General features: G+C 34.4%; 1 protein-coding gene across 2 annotated transcripts in view; it reads right to left on the bottom strand.

Annotated features, from left to right (window-relative positions):
- LARGE1 (LARGE xylosyl- and glucuronyltransferase 1) overlaps positions 1-16,008 on the bottom strand; it is a 398,885-nt gene that overhangs the window by 90,835 nt on the left and 292,042 nt on the right. For both annotated transcript variants that reach the window (XM_058190742.1, XM_058190741.1), the window contains exon 7: positions 9,225-9,329. In XM_058190742.1, the coding sequence (XP_058046725.1) occupies positions 9,225-9,329 (105 nt within the window). The remainder of the gene's footprint in view (positions 1-9,224; positions 9,330-16,008) is intronic.

Here is a 16,008-nt window from a genome sequence, read left to right as displayed (position 1 = left end):
TCTGTCTGCCAAACCTTAAAATGCTTTGTATCTTTTCCTAGAACTGCATGTTGAGACAGGTGCTAGGTTTGAATCCCGGATGCTCTGGAAATACCTCATGCAGATCAAAACTGAACAGCTACACAGCATGAACAAACAGCTCAAGGAAAACAACTCAGTATGTGGCAGCTGGAAAAAAAAAAGACACAATCCTTTATGGAACGTTAGGAAAGGAGCTGTAGATAAAATTGACAGTAATATGTATATTTTATAGAAAACTCTTATATCGCTCAAGCAGGAGACTGAAGATGAAATGTCCCTTGTGGTGCTCTGAAAAAAAAATATATGTCCCTTTTTAGTTGTATTATAATGTTGCACATAAGCGTGTAAGGGCAGGATGTGCATCTTTGCCATCACAACAGTTTTCATCATTTCATTGGAACTGCTGGTTGCTGTGAACACTCATCACTATAAAGGTTCTAGTCAGAAGTACGAGAGGAAAGGAAAGACCAGTGACTATGTAACAAACTAGCAGAGAAGGACTGCGCAAAATCCTTTGCAAAATTCCTTTGCATCTTTGTTATCAGCTACTTTGTGTGATGTGGGTCATGGACTGGAAGATATCCAAATTAAGTGCTTTTGGATTTAGCACTATTAATTATTTAGCACTTTCTTTCACAGAGACAGAACAACAAAGAATGGAACGGGGGGGGGGAACTCTAAACAAATAAGCAAATTCTGCATTCTGCACTCTAGGATTTTGATACTCTGAATGCCTCTCTCCAAACGAGTTTCTTAGAACAGGGGTCTCCAACCTTGGCAACTTGAAGCAAAGCTGGCTGAGGAATTCTGGGAGTTGAAGTCCACAAGTCTTCAAGTTGTCAAGGTTGGAGACCTCTGTCTTAGAAGATGTGTCTGTGTCACTATGCATATATGTATGTGTGTGTGTGTGTGTGTGTGTGTGTATACACCTCGTCGAAATGTCGTCAAGATACTCTCAACCTTACATGGGAAAAGACCCGAATGTGCCAAGACCTACATACACACACACACAGAGTGTATATCCCAAAATGAAATTTTATCTGAATGATGAAACATTATTTATTCAGCAGTTCAGAAAACTGTAAGAATAAAAATGGAGTAAGGATCTTCTAAAATGGGACAGAGCAGTTGCCCTGAGGGGATATAATATTTGGGAACAGGTTTTCATTTTGTGCATGCAATTGTTTTGTAAATTCAATTTTTTTTTAATTTAATACTGGTCAAAAAGTGTAATGAAGGATTGTACTACCAGAATACTATTATCAGACTTTCCTAGAAGTTTCATAACCTAAACAGGAGTGCAAAAAGCCTTTTTCTGATGCCTTAACCCAGGGGTCTGCAAACTCGGCTCTTTAAAGACTTGTGGACTTCAACTCCCAGAGCAAAGCTGTCTGAGGAACTCTAGGAGTTGAAGACCACAAGTCTTAAAAGAGTCAAGTTTGCAGACCCCTGTCTTAACCAATCACGATATTTAAGGAAAGTTTCTTCTTCATGGGCAGATTTGTGAATGATTGCTTGTTTAGTCCATGGTTTTGTCCTTCAGTTCTGGCTATATACTTCAATGCCTTAAAGCAATTGAAGAGAGATGTCTAATATTGGCTTCAGCAATTAGTCCAAGACATAATGTGGTTTCTTTAGTTTATTTTGAAGTAGTGCACTCCATGAACCCAGCTATTTTGATTTGTAAATCATGGCTTAAGTCTTAGCATAAAGTGTCAACCAAGTCATAACGGCTGTCCGTCGGTGATAAAAACAAGCCACAGATTAGCACAATCTGTGCCTGATGTGTCAGCTCAGCCAATCACTGTATTTTTAAAAAACTGTATGCCTCCCATTGTGAACCAACTGTATCAAGAGAGAATAACCAGGGATCATTTTTTTTCAGATGATAACAGGAATAATTATGTTAAAAATAAAACGTGTCAGGTGCCTATAGCTAGTTACCTGCAGAGAAATGTTTGAACAATTAGCATGTTAATGAAAACAAATCTCAGCACAGTGTAGGAACTCAAAAATGAATTCATTACCAAAAATGAATTACAAATGTTCATTTTTGACTACCACAATCCCAGTTACTCTTACATATGTGTCATAAAGTCCACTGTTCCACAGTGGATTTAACTGACTTCATTAGAGTAGAGTCTTTACATCTATTAGTAAAAGCACCATGTCAGAATTCATCTAAATAAAGTATAGAAGCTTTAGGAATTAGTATTGGTTCAAATACTAGAAATAAAAAGTAGCTATCAATAGAAATTTCCTATCACTATGACACAGCCTCAGAAATCATTATTTTCATAACTATATTAAAGACAATATGATTAGTATTTACCAGTAATTAATATTTAAGCCTATAATAATACCCCTGTTCTGCATATATAGTATATGTCTGCTTCTAATTTGCCAATTCTTTTGCATATAGTAAAATAAAATATTTTGTGTCTCTTATCAAAGTGTAATCTCTAAGTAATCTCAGAAAGAAGAACCTTTGCAGGTTTTAAAGCCAGTGGCTTTGGCATCAGAAAAGGGAGTTTTGGCTACCAGCAAAAACTGACTAATCATTACAAGCATCCTTCATTTTGAATCATATTTACTCTCACTTTTTAATTTCACACTTCTGCTTCTCATTAAAAATTCTACTTCCTCCCACACTTTAACTGAACTCCCAAAGCAAAACTACATTTTCTACCTGAAAAGTCCTTCAAAAGCATACAAAAAGAAGACAAAACCACTGCATTTTTTAAAAATGTGGTTGAATGCTCACAGTAGCATATTACTAGATGACAACTGAAATAAGGACAAGTTCAATGAAAACTGGAAACTAAAGTGTCAGATATGTTTTAATTCAGATTTCTACAATGAGGAAGAAGCGTGCCTTGATTCCCTAAATTCCTGTTCTATTTCCCTTTCAATTTTATGGTTCTATAATTCCTGAATTAAATACTCATATAATTTTGTTTACAGCCCTAAGAGCTCACAGCATATTGTGTTCCTATTTTCTTTCTCACCAGTAAAAAATCCCCAAAGCTTTAACCAAAGACTATCTACTATTGATCTCACCCCATTCCTAAGAGGTCTGTAAGGGGCGTGCATAAGAGCACCAGCGTGCCTACCGTTCCTGTCCTAATGTTCTCTTTGATTGTATCCAATTTGTATGGGTATTTCATGCTTATACTTATATATACTGTTGTGTTTGACAAATAAATAAATAAAATAAAATAAGTAAATAAAAAGGGTACTAGTGGCCTACTGTCTGAAAGCAGAGTCATAATCGGTGAACTTCCATGGTCAGTGAAAGTGTATAGGCTAAATTCAATCCCTGACAACTCCAGTATTGAACGCTGTGGAAGAGAAGTCTGGCATTTCTGGTTTTGAAAGCTGACCCTATAGGAAACTAATATTTCCTAACTATATTGATAGGAAAGTAGAATGTCTACCTCAGATCCTGAAAACAGCAACCAGTTAAGAAACAAACCCAATTTACATCTAAAAAGATCTAGCTTACTCTGTAGGTCTTCCTTAATTAAGACATCATTAACCTGACATTAACTTTATGCTATAACAAGTAGCTGTGTTTCCTAAATGTTCAAGGAAGAGTAGGACCAAACAATAGAAGTCCCTATTGTTGTGACCTTTTTCTCACAGAAACAGACTTGGTTGATGCATTGATGTATTGCTGCCAACTAAATGCTTCAGGTATCCTTGCAAAAAGAAGTGCACCCATATTCCTATAGGGAGGAAGGAAAGTCTTTATCCATACCTACAGAAAGAGACAAAAAAAGGGTACTCTGGTCCGGAAATATCCTTAAGGTTATTCACGTAGCCAGAAGGAAGAAATCAAAAAGTGTTCACTCTTTCCTGGAGGAACTTTTATAATATATTTAATGATTCAATTAAGCTGATCTCAATATGATTTCATATTCAGTTTTTTGAAAATAAAGGGATGGTATCTTCATTACTGTTTTTCTGCCAAATCAGTGTTACGTTCTATTTTTTAAAAAGTGCTATATTTTGTACAAGAGCTACTCCCTCCCTATTCTCTATTCTGGCACAATTTGTTTGTATCTCTGCCTTTTCATGGGGGCTTCTGAGTTCCTCCTACATTGTTTGGACAGCTATTCTAATTCATGGAGCAGGTATCTGATAAGCCTTACCTTTCTTTTACCACCACCCTCTGTTCCCAGGAGATTTATTTCTTTGTTCTCTCCAAGAGCACTGAGTCAAACAATACATTTCAATTTTGAACAGTTTTCTTTACAGTGACATATGCTGACTCTGTAAATAATCCATCCTTTGCTATCTTGGAGAAGTTGAACTGTCACATGGAATGACCTCTTGTTCCATGTTTCAGAAAAATGCTGTTGCAGTTGCTGCTACCTCCTCTCCAATCTTCCTTTCATTCACTTGTTTCTTTAGCTCATCTCTATATCCTTTTTATTCTCTCTCAGCCATATAAACTGAGGAAAAAAAAGGTTTTAATAGCTTTGTGGAACTGAAAAATGAGAGCTTGAGCTGACTAAAACATAGAAGAATAATGCATGAGTGTATTGTAAGCACGCAAGACTGTCAAGAGTAACTGTTCAGAGTAATGTCAGCTATTATACTTGAACTTAAGTTAAAGTAATATCTGAGGCTGTCAAATAAAATAGCTGTTTCTACAGGATCCTCCCCATAACTAACCACTTCTGCAGTGTAAGAGTGGAAAAGGAAATTGGGAAATGGAATATCTGCTTAGCAGGACTTTTCTTTTTAATATTTAAGTTATTTTTAGTAGTGGAGAATAGAAAACTGTAACACCAAGAGGGGTAAGAAGATAAATAGTGTTTATATAGTAAAGAGAAAGAAATCCCAGATATCTCATGGTGATATAAACTAAACCTGACAAAAAATAAATAAAACTAATCCTAGAATTATTTCCTAGGACTGTAGATACTTTGGAGACTGATAAGGCCTCTCAGCTGCACTGTTTTAATTAATACATGTTTCAACTGTAAAATTGCCAAGCAAGGTAAATGTAAGTTATATTCACAATGTAAGTTATATTCAAAATACCATCTCTTAAAATCTGTAAAATCAAATAATTCAAAGTATTGATTCCTTGTTTGGTGCAAGCATTCCAAGAAAATATCTTCCATAGTATTTTATTTTCAAATGTAGATAACTGCATTTTTCATGTGATTCAGGGTCAAAATATAACCACTTAAGTATCTTTTATTGCACAGGATGTTATATTTATTCAGATCACCTGCCTGATGCAGAATCTCTCTCTCTCTCTCTCTCTTGTATCTCTCTCTCTCTCTCTCTATCTATCTATCTATCTATCTCTCTATCCATCCATCCATCCATCCATCCATCCATCATCCATCTATCTATTTATAGTATCTATCTATGGTATATCTCTATCTATGGTATCTAACTATCTATCTACCTATCCACCTATCATCTATCTATCTATCTATCTATCTATCTATCTATCTATCTATCTATCTATCTATCTATCTATCTATCTATCTATCTATCTATCTACCACATGCATGTGTGTGAAACAGGGAGAACCAGTCAATCTCAATCATTTCAATCATAAGCTTTTCCCCCCCTTCTGGATGTGAGGGTGATCTGTCTGCAACATCTGTCACCCCACTGATACTGCAGTTAATTCAGCTGATCTGGCTAGCTAGGCAGGTGTCCCCTTCCTCTCTCAACACTCCATTTGTGTTCTTCACTTCCATGAACTGTGTGCTCATGGAATGGACAACTAATTTAGGGAGGAGTGTATCAATCTTTAGTCATGATAGTATGATAGCTGTGCTCATCTTCTAGACCCTACAAATGAACCTTTTCCTCCACCCATTTGCCTGTTCCTTTCCCAGTCTTGAGATATAACAATGCATCTCAATGGTTTTCTTTTATCAGCAGTGCTCGTTCCTACCTAACCAGCCTCAATCCTTATTACATTTGAAGTTACTTGCTTGTTTCTGTGGCAAAGAAAGAATGTTATTGGTTAGACAAGCATGTGAACTAGCATAGTAGCAAATGAGAGAGAATCAGTTTGATTGGTATTTATTAATTCAGCATTTTTTAATCAAGTGATTTTTGACTACTCAATGGGGATGCAAAATAAATATGTATAATTTCTTACGATATAACAAGTGATACAGCGTTCTTGTAATAGGAGAAGAACACCTAGGAATTATATATAATTACAATCTGCCATAATATGTCTTATTTTAAAATATTTTATATTATACTAAAGGCATTTTAAATGTTGTACATTCCCTGCTGACGTGCAGCACTGTAGGCAGAAAACAAACTAGCAATAAATATTTCTGATACTCTTGTGTCAACAGTGCTAACTGTTGCCAGTGTTTTGACTGGATTTACCTATTACTCATTGTAAAATAGTATTTATTTTGTTTGTAGTTATATGTTGCAATATATATTGTGACAATACAGCTAATTATGCAACAAATGGTTAATAATAAGGCTTAGAGCCAGGGACAAAATGTTCCAAGTTTATTTAAAAAAAAATTATTTAAGACACTTAAAAGATAAATGACCACATAAAGGGGAAAAAAAGAGGATAAGAAAATACATGGTGGGTGGAAAATAAAATATCAGTAAATAAACACTAAATATACTCTGACCTCTCTTCAGATCCTGTAAATCTTTTTCCTTTTGCAAGTTTACATTTGTGAAATTTAGAATGGATATTATGGACAAAACTGAATGAGGACACCACATTGTTTATTGCCTTTCCATCATAGCAATAGATGGGCTATTTTTCGCCTTCTAGGTGTCAAATACCAGGCAAAATTACCGTGAAATATAATAATACAATTCTTTCTCCACTCTGCATAACAATTGACTATGCTAAATGTCAGGATTTCATAAAATGGATAGAGTTCTCTTTCATTTTCGTATGCCCTAGGAACCATTTCAATTAGTGTTTTGCATTTTTGGTTGGTGCTCCTGAAAAATCAGACAGGACTATTGATATCTGCATGTACATTTATGCCTGTCATATTGCTATACTGTTGGTAATAATTTGTAGCTGTTCTAAGAACCACCTTATAATTTCAGCAATTCTGATATAAAACAAATAAATAGATTGTATCTACTCTCTTCCGCTTCTATTCTTCTCTTAACTTTATTAAGCAATGGTGGTTTTTGTATACTATCTCCACTTGTTACACTCATTTAAAATATTGATTTTATACTTTATGATCATCACCTCTACAGAGAAGGCTATCTTTATTTGATGGAGTAGGTCTTCTAGCAATCTGTAGTAACTGTCTCCAAAACCATAAAGTATTTATAATCTTCTTACACCTTTACATCATAATATAAATAATGGCATTAATCTAATTGTTATGTATTAGCTTTTTCTCAATAGCAAATCTATTTCACAGAGACTGAAGAAATTCCTTGGTGAACATTTCAGTTGTCACAAAGAACTGGATGGTGGTACAAAGTTATTTAACAGGAACATTTCCTTTAGAAATGGATCCTTCCCCGGCTGCTGTCTGTTTTATTTAAGATGCTAACAGAATATAAGTCACTATCTGGCCACCTAAAGTATGAGATGGAACTGATTTAGATGCCTATGGGTACGTTCTTTATCTACCTGGTACGTCTGCTCACATTTCACACACAAATCAGTAGAGAAACCTGTCCCTCCCTATAAATCAAATCACAGAAAGCATGCTTCTTTTTCCCAATGGAGGAAGGGAATTTGACAGCTTGGCATTAGATTTATTTGGACCATTATTATGATCTTATCACTATGCTGAAGATATACCATCCATATTTTCAGGGTTCTAAATTTTGTAACACATCAGGGATTTGAACCCAACTCTTCCTGTTTTAAGATTAGTCTTGTCACTGAATTACAAACATAACTACGGCTGTAACAATTGATGTTTTATGTCTGTCTTATTGTGGTTAACAAGTAATGGCAAATAATCAAGCTAGAAAGGAACTCCAGAGGTATGAAATATAGTACATCTGAGAAAATTCTACAAAATCTTTACAATATGAACCGACCACTAGACAGCAAAATGGCATTTCATATTCTAAATTATGAAGAGATGTTACAAAGAAGAAATTATTAGTAGATGTAGTATATCCCATTTTGGATATGGCTTATTTGTTTTTTTAATCAGTGAGGTCATCAAAGTAAACAAACCCCATGTGCTGACATCATCAGTCAGGGCCCTAATCAGAAGTGACCTACATATCCCCCAGTCCTGTGATATGATGTGCATACCCCCACACTAAGTCTGATAGTTTGGCTTGAATATGCATAGAATTAGATTCGGAGTTAAACTAATCATGCATCTAGGGTTGACTCTCACACTTTTCTTGATGGGGTTAGTCATTTGGTTAGGGTGATGATCTTGTGACTTCTGCATCACATTGAGCGAGGAGAGTTAGGTAGGTCATATCTACGGAGAAGGGTTATGCACATCATATTTGGAGGGTGGGGGATTGCTATGCACTTTATTTCCACCAACCTTGGTGAAGTCATTACCATGTGGTATTTGATTTCGTTGATGACATTACTTATTTAACAAACAGCTAGGTTGCCATCAAAAAAAGGATATACTGTATCTATTATTATTTGAATGAATTTCATTTGGAACAGAATTCACATATTTAAAAGGTAACAGTCAATGCTTAAATATAAAACAGCAAGTTGTTCAATCAACCTATAACCATTAGTTGTCCAACAACACATTTTATGGGATCAAATTTCAAGCAGCACTTTAATATTTATGGATGCACGTTTTGATTATAGGAGTTTAGAATGCTCTTATTACCTTTTTACTGAAATGGCAATTTTTCCAGAAAATGACGGAATCTACATCTAAATATTTGAAGGGGATAGAGTGCAGAAGATAAAAAAAATCAGTGAAAACACATTGCTCCATATTAGTTTATACACTGAATAGATGTTTGTGCTGTAGCAAAAGCAGAAAGAAAACAATACCTTACTGTAATTTCTAGCTTGTCATAATTTGGCCTTGGTTGCAATCACACTCTTGACTTTTAGAAGGTGCTCATATGCTTCAGGAGTTGATTGACTTAACATTCATGGCAGATGATGTGGGAAGGAGCATCCTTTCTTTAAAACAATATATCTTTCACAATTTCAGATATAGTTGTCAGAAACAACCTTTCTTTCAGGATGCTATTGAACATACCTGTATTGTAACCTCTTCCAAGAGCTGGCCAGGGACGGTGATTTTTCCAGAGGTTTCCTAGGTACCAGTCACTCTGGTTCTCTACCAAACCAAGAACTTGCTGGCCTAAAAATGCACAAATAAACTAATCAAATCAAGAGTTAAAAACCAACTTGTAGGGAGATAAATCCATAACATATAGACAAGTAGAAGCAATAAGAGAATTATGCATACATTTCATATATGAAATATAAATCTGTTTAATGTAATTACAATTTAGAATTGACTTAGAAATATAATGAATTATATAGTCAACAAAATAAAATACAGAAAAAATGCAAGTCCCCACAACTATGTGATAGTAATAAATAAGATACTTATTGAAAACTATCCTGAGCATGTTTTTATGGCAGATATGAATATATAAAAATCAGGGGTGAAATCTACTTTCCTTCCTTACCGGCTCAGAAGTCCACACACTGCCTGCCCGCATGTCACATGCACATGCAGACCTTCTGTGCATGTGCAAAACCTTCTGCGCATGAGCAAAAGGTAAAAAACACATTACTTCCTGGTTAAAACCAGGAAGTAATGACACCCGGGCAGAGGGTGTCACCGGTGGTTCAGAAATTGCTACCAAATTGCCGAACCACCGACCACAATCGCTATCGGATCGCGAGATCTGGTCAGAACTGGGAGCATTTCACTCCTGATAAAAATCTTTCCCCTTTTCCTCCCTTCTCCTCAATTAACTCAAAGTTAATCTAATACCATTGAATGATTTGTTACCTATAACAAATTTTCTCATTCAAAAAAATTCTAAGTTTCTCCAAAATTGTTTATAAAGTAGAGTTAATATTTCACTTTTATTTGAGATACTTAAAAATGTTAATCAGTCTTATATAATTAAGTTAAGTTACAATTTTAAAAAAATCAGAATAAGATATATTTAAAACTAAGCATATACATATGTGTTACATTAATTTTTCCATGAAAACATCAAAACATTGTATAAGCCTAGATCATTACAACCAAATCGAGTTTGACACCCCTGCTTTATATGTTTAGAAGTTTTAGACATTTATCTCCAGTTTTCCATTATTGTAGAGGGCAGAATTTTATAGTTTCTTATTATAATTCCATATAGTCATATTAGATTATTTTGTTCCCTCAAAGAAGTACCCCTCTGATTTTTTTTTTGGTCTTAAATTCAGCATGGTAAATAATTGGCAACAACAGTCAGATGTCTGGACTTAATTTATTTCTATAAGCATCTCAGACTCTTAAAGAAGTGTGGGATTAATATTTTATTTTTAATTAAACCATTTCTTTCCCTTCCCTCTTTTGGTCGATGAGGTATGTTAAAAGGGAAAAGTTGATTTTACCATGTTTTGAACTAAGTCATTCTTTCTGAATTTCAAGGTTAAATAAATGGTAGCAACTGTGCTCAGAAAATGACTTGCAGTGCATTCTCTAACTCTATTGTTCAAGCTACAAAGTGACTTAATGGGATACCACCAGGGACTTATTATTCAAGCCATGTCGAACATATGTTTGAAAAACTGTAGAGTTCTCATTGGATAAATATATATATATGAATTGATTTCAAACTTTGAAGGAAGGATTTTAGTTTATCCCAATCAGTGCTGCCTTTTATTTTTTCATCAGAATTTCATAACTTGTTTTAAATGGATTCTTTTAAGTAGTAGGAAAAATCAATACACAGATATTTATCTTTTATTTTTCAGAAGTATATACTGACAAGTGCTCTATTTAGCAATAGGTGTGCTTTATCTCATCTGATAAGGATAGATAGTCCCGCGAACATATCTATGGACTCATCAAATTGAATTATGAGCCATCAAGTTGGTGTCAACAGTGTTGACATAGTTAGATTTTCTCCTAATCGAGTCCTCCAGATCTTCTAATGCACCATTGTCACTGTAACTAAGTACATCCACTAGTAGTCATCTTCTTTTTCATTCTATTTTTTCCCAGCATTATAGCTTTTCTACAAAATGTGTTCAAAGTAGGATAATTTGAGCTTTATCATTTGTGTTTTGAGAACTGTGTGTTGATTTGGTTCCTCCAATTTTAAAATCATATTCATCTTCTCACAAATCAGTTTCTTTTCTTATATATTCAGCATATAATGAATTGAGTAAATTCAGTAAATAAGTACACAGCCTTGCCTGAGTTCTCTGTTAACCTAGACCTAGTCCATTTTGCCATGTTCTGTCTACATTGTAGCTTCCTCACCTGTATATATGCTTTGCAGGAGGACAATGACATGTCCTGGAATTTCCATTTTTCTAAGCACCTTTCATAGCTTGAAGGATTTTCTATAATTAATGAAGCACATGCTGGCTTTTTTCCCCCGCATTATTTGACTTTTCTAATTATCTAGCAAGTCGCACATTCCTCAGCCTTTTCTAAGGCCAAGTTGATTATCTGGCATCTTTTTTTCCGTGTAGGCTTTAAACTGCATTGGATGATGTATTTTGATAACATTAAAATAGCTGAACATCATAGGTCAAAAACTAACTGTATATATTTGTTCACATGCTCTTCTTGCCTTATCTGCAACATGTTTTTCCTTCAATCCTTACTTGAAAACCTTATGAAGGCAGGTTTTACACCTTCATGAAATAATAATATCTTCTACAACCTTATACCCTGAAGATATTTAGAAATTCAACTCCCATTTCTATCTTATATCAGACAGACAGGAATCAACAATAAATCAAAGCAACACTATTAATAAAAGTCATATGAAGCTGGCTTATGTGGGTGAATGACATCCATTGCCTGTCTAACTACCTATTCTCAAGCAACAGTAATCAGGGCTAAGTAATTTTTTTGGGATAGGTTATCAGATGGCTGTTGCAGCAAGACCAGTTATAAAATACCCATTAATCCAAGACAAGGTGGTGATGCTATTTCTGTGATTGTTTCTAATCTCCCAAAATGTTCTCTATCATTCCTGCTGTTCTAGACAGATACATACAAACACTTCCAAACAGCCACCCATAATTTTTATTTTCTAAGAATGGAGATGAGTCTATGTGGGCCACCCTTGCAAATATACTTAATGCTTGGGGTTTATAAATAATGTAATTTGCAACGCCAGTTTCTAATTTAATTAAAAAGGCAGACATGATAGGAAACTTGGCAAGTACCAAAAATGGTGTCTGTAAAATACCACATATTTTTTGTCCCTGTATCACATTAAAATATTTCCCTGTTTTACTATTTTCACCATGAATTTGAAATGTTAAGATTGATTCAATATATTTCATGCAAGCAAAGCATACCTACCATTAGTCTACAGATGCTCACCATTTTCCTCGTTCACATTCTTTTTTAACATAATAAAAGGTAGAAAACTGAATAGAAATTTGCCTAGTTTAAGTTGTTCTACACCATATACTTTTATTTCTATAACATATTCCACATATTTCCTTTTTTGATATTTGAAAAAATGTTAGATATTAAGATTACTATGCTACTTTTAGAATATAAATTTTCCTTCATGTTCTATATTGGAGAAAAATTTAGAGAATAAAGTAAAAGCTAATATAAATCTTAATAGAGTTCTATGAGTAAGTGTGAGCATCCGTTTTGGAAAGGAAGTGTTTTTTCCCTCAGGTCTGTCTTCTTTTTATGAGTAGTCATAATATCCATATACCTCTACTCACACATATATACTTCTATTTGGCACACATTGACAATAATCAAGCATGGCTCAGATGGAAAAAAAAACACGTTATTAGTAATAAGAACAAGCTAATCCTGTTTTTTTGTCCAACAATACATTTCATATCTCAGCAGTCTTCTCTGTTAAGAAGATTTTGCCTCCAAAGAGAAAAATGAGAGTCCCTTTGGCAATAAGTTGATAATGAATATCCTTTCTGAAGACTTATCAGTCTGTTTTCATTAAACTGTCCAAACACTGATGGGGTAAATCTTCAAATCTCTCATAACAGGTCATGACAAACCTTGTTACTTGTTAATGGATTTATTTTCTCACCTTAAATTTGTACCCCTTTTAACAAAGAGATCTACACTACTCATATTTTAGCAGTTTTATTTTACACAAAAGAATGTTGAAGGACAAGTAAGACTGAAATGAAATAAGTGGAATGTTCCTGTTTGGTATTTTATTTGGCCATGGCCAACCAGTCTTTACATGGTAATAACTCCAAAAGCTACAATATATAGGTATGTATAATAGACATTTCTAGTCATTCTATTCCAATAGTTTTCCATTTTCTCCTGCTATCGCAAATGTATTATTACAAACATGCTTAAACGTCATTTAGACATGGTTTGGAATGAGGACTGGATTTATAAATTACATCAACCAAGTCTTGTGCTTGATCTTCACAACCCTATAGAAGCCAAGTTCTAAATTCAGTAAAAGTGTTGGTTAAAACAGTGGGAAACCATTTATCACTTGAGAAGAAACTTTCATTGACTATATACTGTAAATTAAACACTCTCCTGATGAAACCCCATTTAAAGTTCAAATCACACTAGCTGCTTTTAATGAAAAACAACCAGTAGCTGCCTTCCTGGTGGTATTTCCACTTAAAATAAAGGAGCTTGCAAGTAGTTGTTTAAACAACAGCCTTCAGAATAATTATAATTCTAGAATTCTATTGTATCTCCATCATAATATCCTCTGGAGAGTGAAGGTAAGATTAAATTATCAGAGCTTTTCATGGAAACTTGATGCCCTCATATAGAGTTCTGAAACTATTGGGTTTTCATATAATATACTTCATCCAACTGGGAAAGAATATAAAAACATTCTTTGACAACCAGTCAGCCATGTATTTATCTCTTGAGAAATCTTGACTAATAATACCATCTATCTAGAAAAGGGACACAATTTCCTTCCATTACTTGATAAGGAAGCAATTTTTCTACACTTTCTACAAAATTTGGGAGTTGTAGCACATGGAAAGAAGTCGCCTTTAAGTGAATTTCCTTTTCATGAAATGGACTTGTTTATCTGTTGAAGGAAAACTGTCATTGTGCAACTAGTTTCCTGTCATGAAAATGCTGAATCTTTTTTCTTCATTTTCTGTTCAGTTCCACTAATAGGATATCAACATTCAAAATGTATTGCAATATAGAATAGAATAGAATAGAATTTTTTATTGGCCAAGCGTGATGGGATACACAAGGAATTTGTCTTGGTGCATGTGCTCTCAGTGTACATAAAAGAAAAGATACGTTCATCAAGAATTCTAAGGTACAACACTTAATGATAGTGATAGGGTACAAATAAGCAATCAGGAATCAATCAATATCAATATAAATCGTAAGGATACGAGCAACAAAGTTACAGTCATACAGTCATAAGTGGAAGGAGATGGGTGATAGGAACAATGAGAAGATTAATAGTAGTGCAGATTTAGTAAATAGTTTTGACAGTGTTGAGGGAATTATTTGTTTAGCAGAGTGATGGCGTTCGGGAAGAAACTGTTCTTGTGTCTAGTTGTTCTGGTGTGCAGTGCAATTCTATATAATAGAATTCAATAAATTTGAAAATTAACAATAACTCTTATATATCTCTTAAAACTTTTTCACTGGCTTGACTCAGATCAGAGCCTGTCACTTAGAAAAAAAGTGTTACATTTATTGTTAATGTCCCCATTCATGTACTCATGGTGTATTGTGAGTCTGCTTAATCCCATGATGAAAAACATTCAGACTTCCCTTATGAGCTTCAGTCTAGCTGTCATTGATTCCAGTTTCAGCCACTGTTATCATTTGTCCTTAAAGATATTGATACCATTAGAAGTTCTTTTCAGCATCTCTGGAAGTTCCATTATGTTCTGATCAACTCCCTAAGGAGGATCTTCCCCAAAGGCATTTCACTTCTCAGTGTGCTAGCATTTCAAACCCAGATTCTCTGAAGTGAAGAATAAGCTCCTCTAATCTTTGGCACCCCTGGAAAAGAGAACCAATCCTTTTCTTTTTCTTTTCCTTTTGAAAGACAAAGAAAACATGATGATCCTTTGCTTGAAGAGAATGCAGCAGTGACCACAATGCATTTGAAGTGCTCTATATTCTGTTCTGCTTGTCTGTCCATCTTATTATGGTAAAACCCTGTGACTAACAGCATGAGCTTTGTCTTTGTTTCTTTGCTATAGCCTTAGAGTTACGGTTAAATGGACTCTGCTAATTCACTGCTTCTTGAGACACAAGTTTAGTTTATGAAAATGAAGCTGTGTTCTTTACTCATTCATAAAGCATTATTAATAGCTAGGAAGAGAAAATGCAAAAGATGCAGTACTGACTATGACCGTGCAGAAGATTTATCAAGTAAGATAAAGCTGGGTCATTCTCTTCAGCATCCTGTATGGCTAAAGAAAAGAATTTATCTGAAAAACCCAATGGTATCTCTTTTCAAAATCTCTTATACTTGATTATTTGTGAGTACTTAAACTTTACCACAGGTGACAAAAATGATCCATTAAGGGGACAGCATAATAAGTAAATAGTGAGTATAGTGGCATGACACAAAGGGGATGTTATATAAAATGTTACTGGATGGAGAAACATAAAAATGAAAACATCAAGAAGGAACAGTTGCTGAGAAAAAGGTTTTCAAAGGTAGCTTAGCGTAATTCAAATGACAATCTAGCCTACCTTGTAGGGCTATTTTCAGAAACACTGAATTCCCAACAAGAAAATATAATGTCTAATCAGAAGAATACAGGAAGTGAGAATGTTTTTCCTTATTTGTATCTAACAGAAAAGCTGCTTGTATGTGAACGTCTAGATTTCAATA

Source organism: Ahaetulla prasina, chromosome 7 (genome assembly GCF_028640845.1).
Source record: "Ahaetulla prasina isolate Xishuangbanna chromosome 7, ASM2864084v1, whole genome shotgun sequence".
Classification (NCBI taxonomy): Eukaryota; Metazoa; Chordata; class Lepidosauria; order Squamata; family Colubridae; genus Ahaetulla; species Ahaetulla prasina.
The sequence above is the reverse complement of the archived record's forward strand: the minus strand, read 5'-3'. Positions and strand labels throughout refer to the sequence as shown.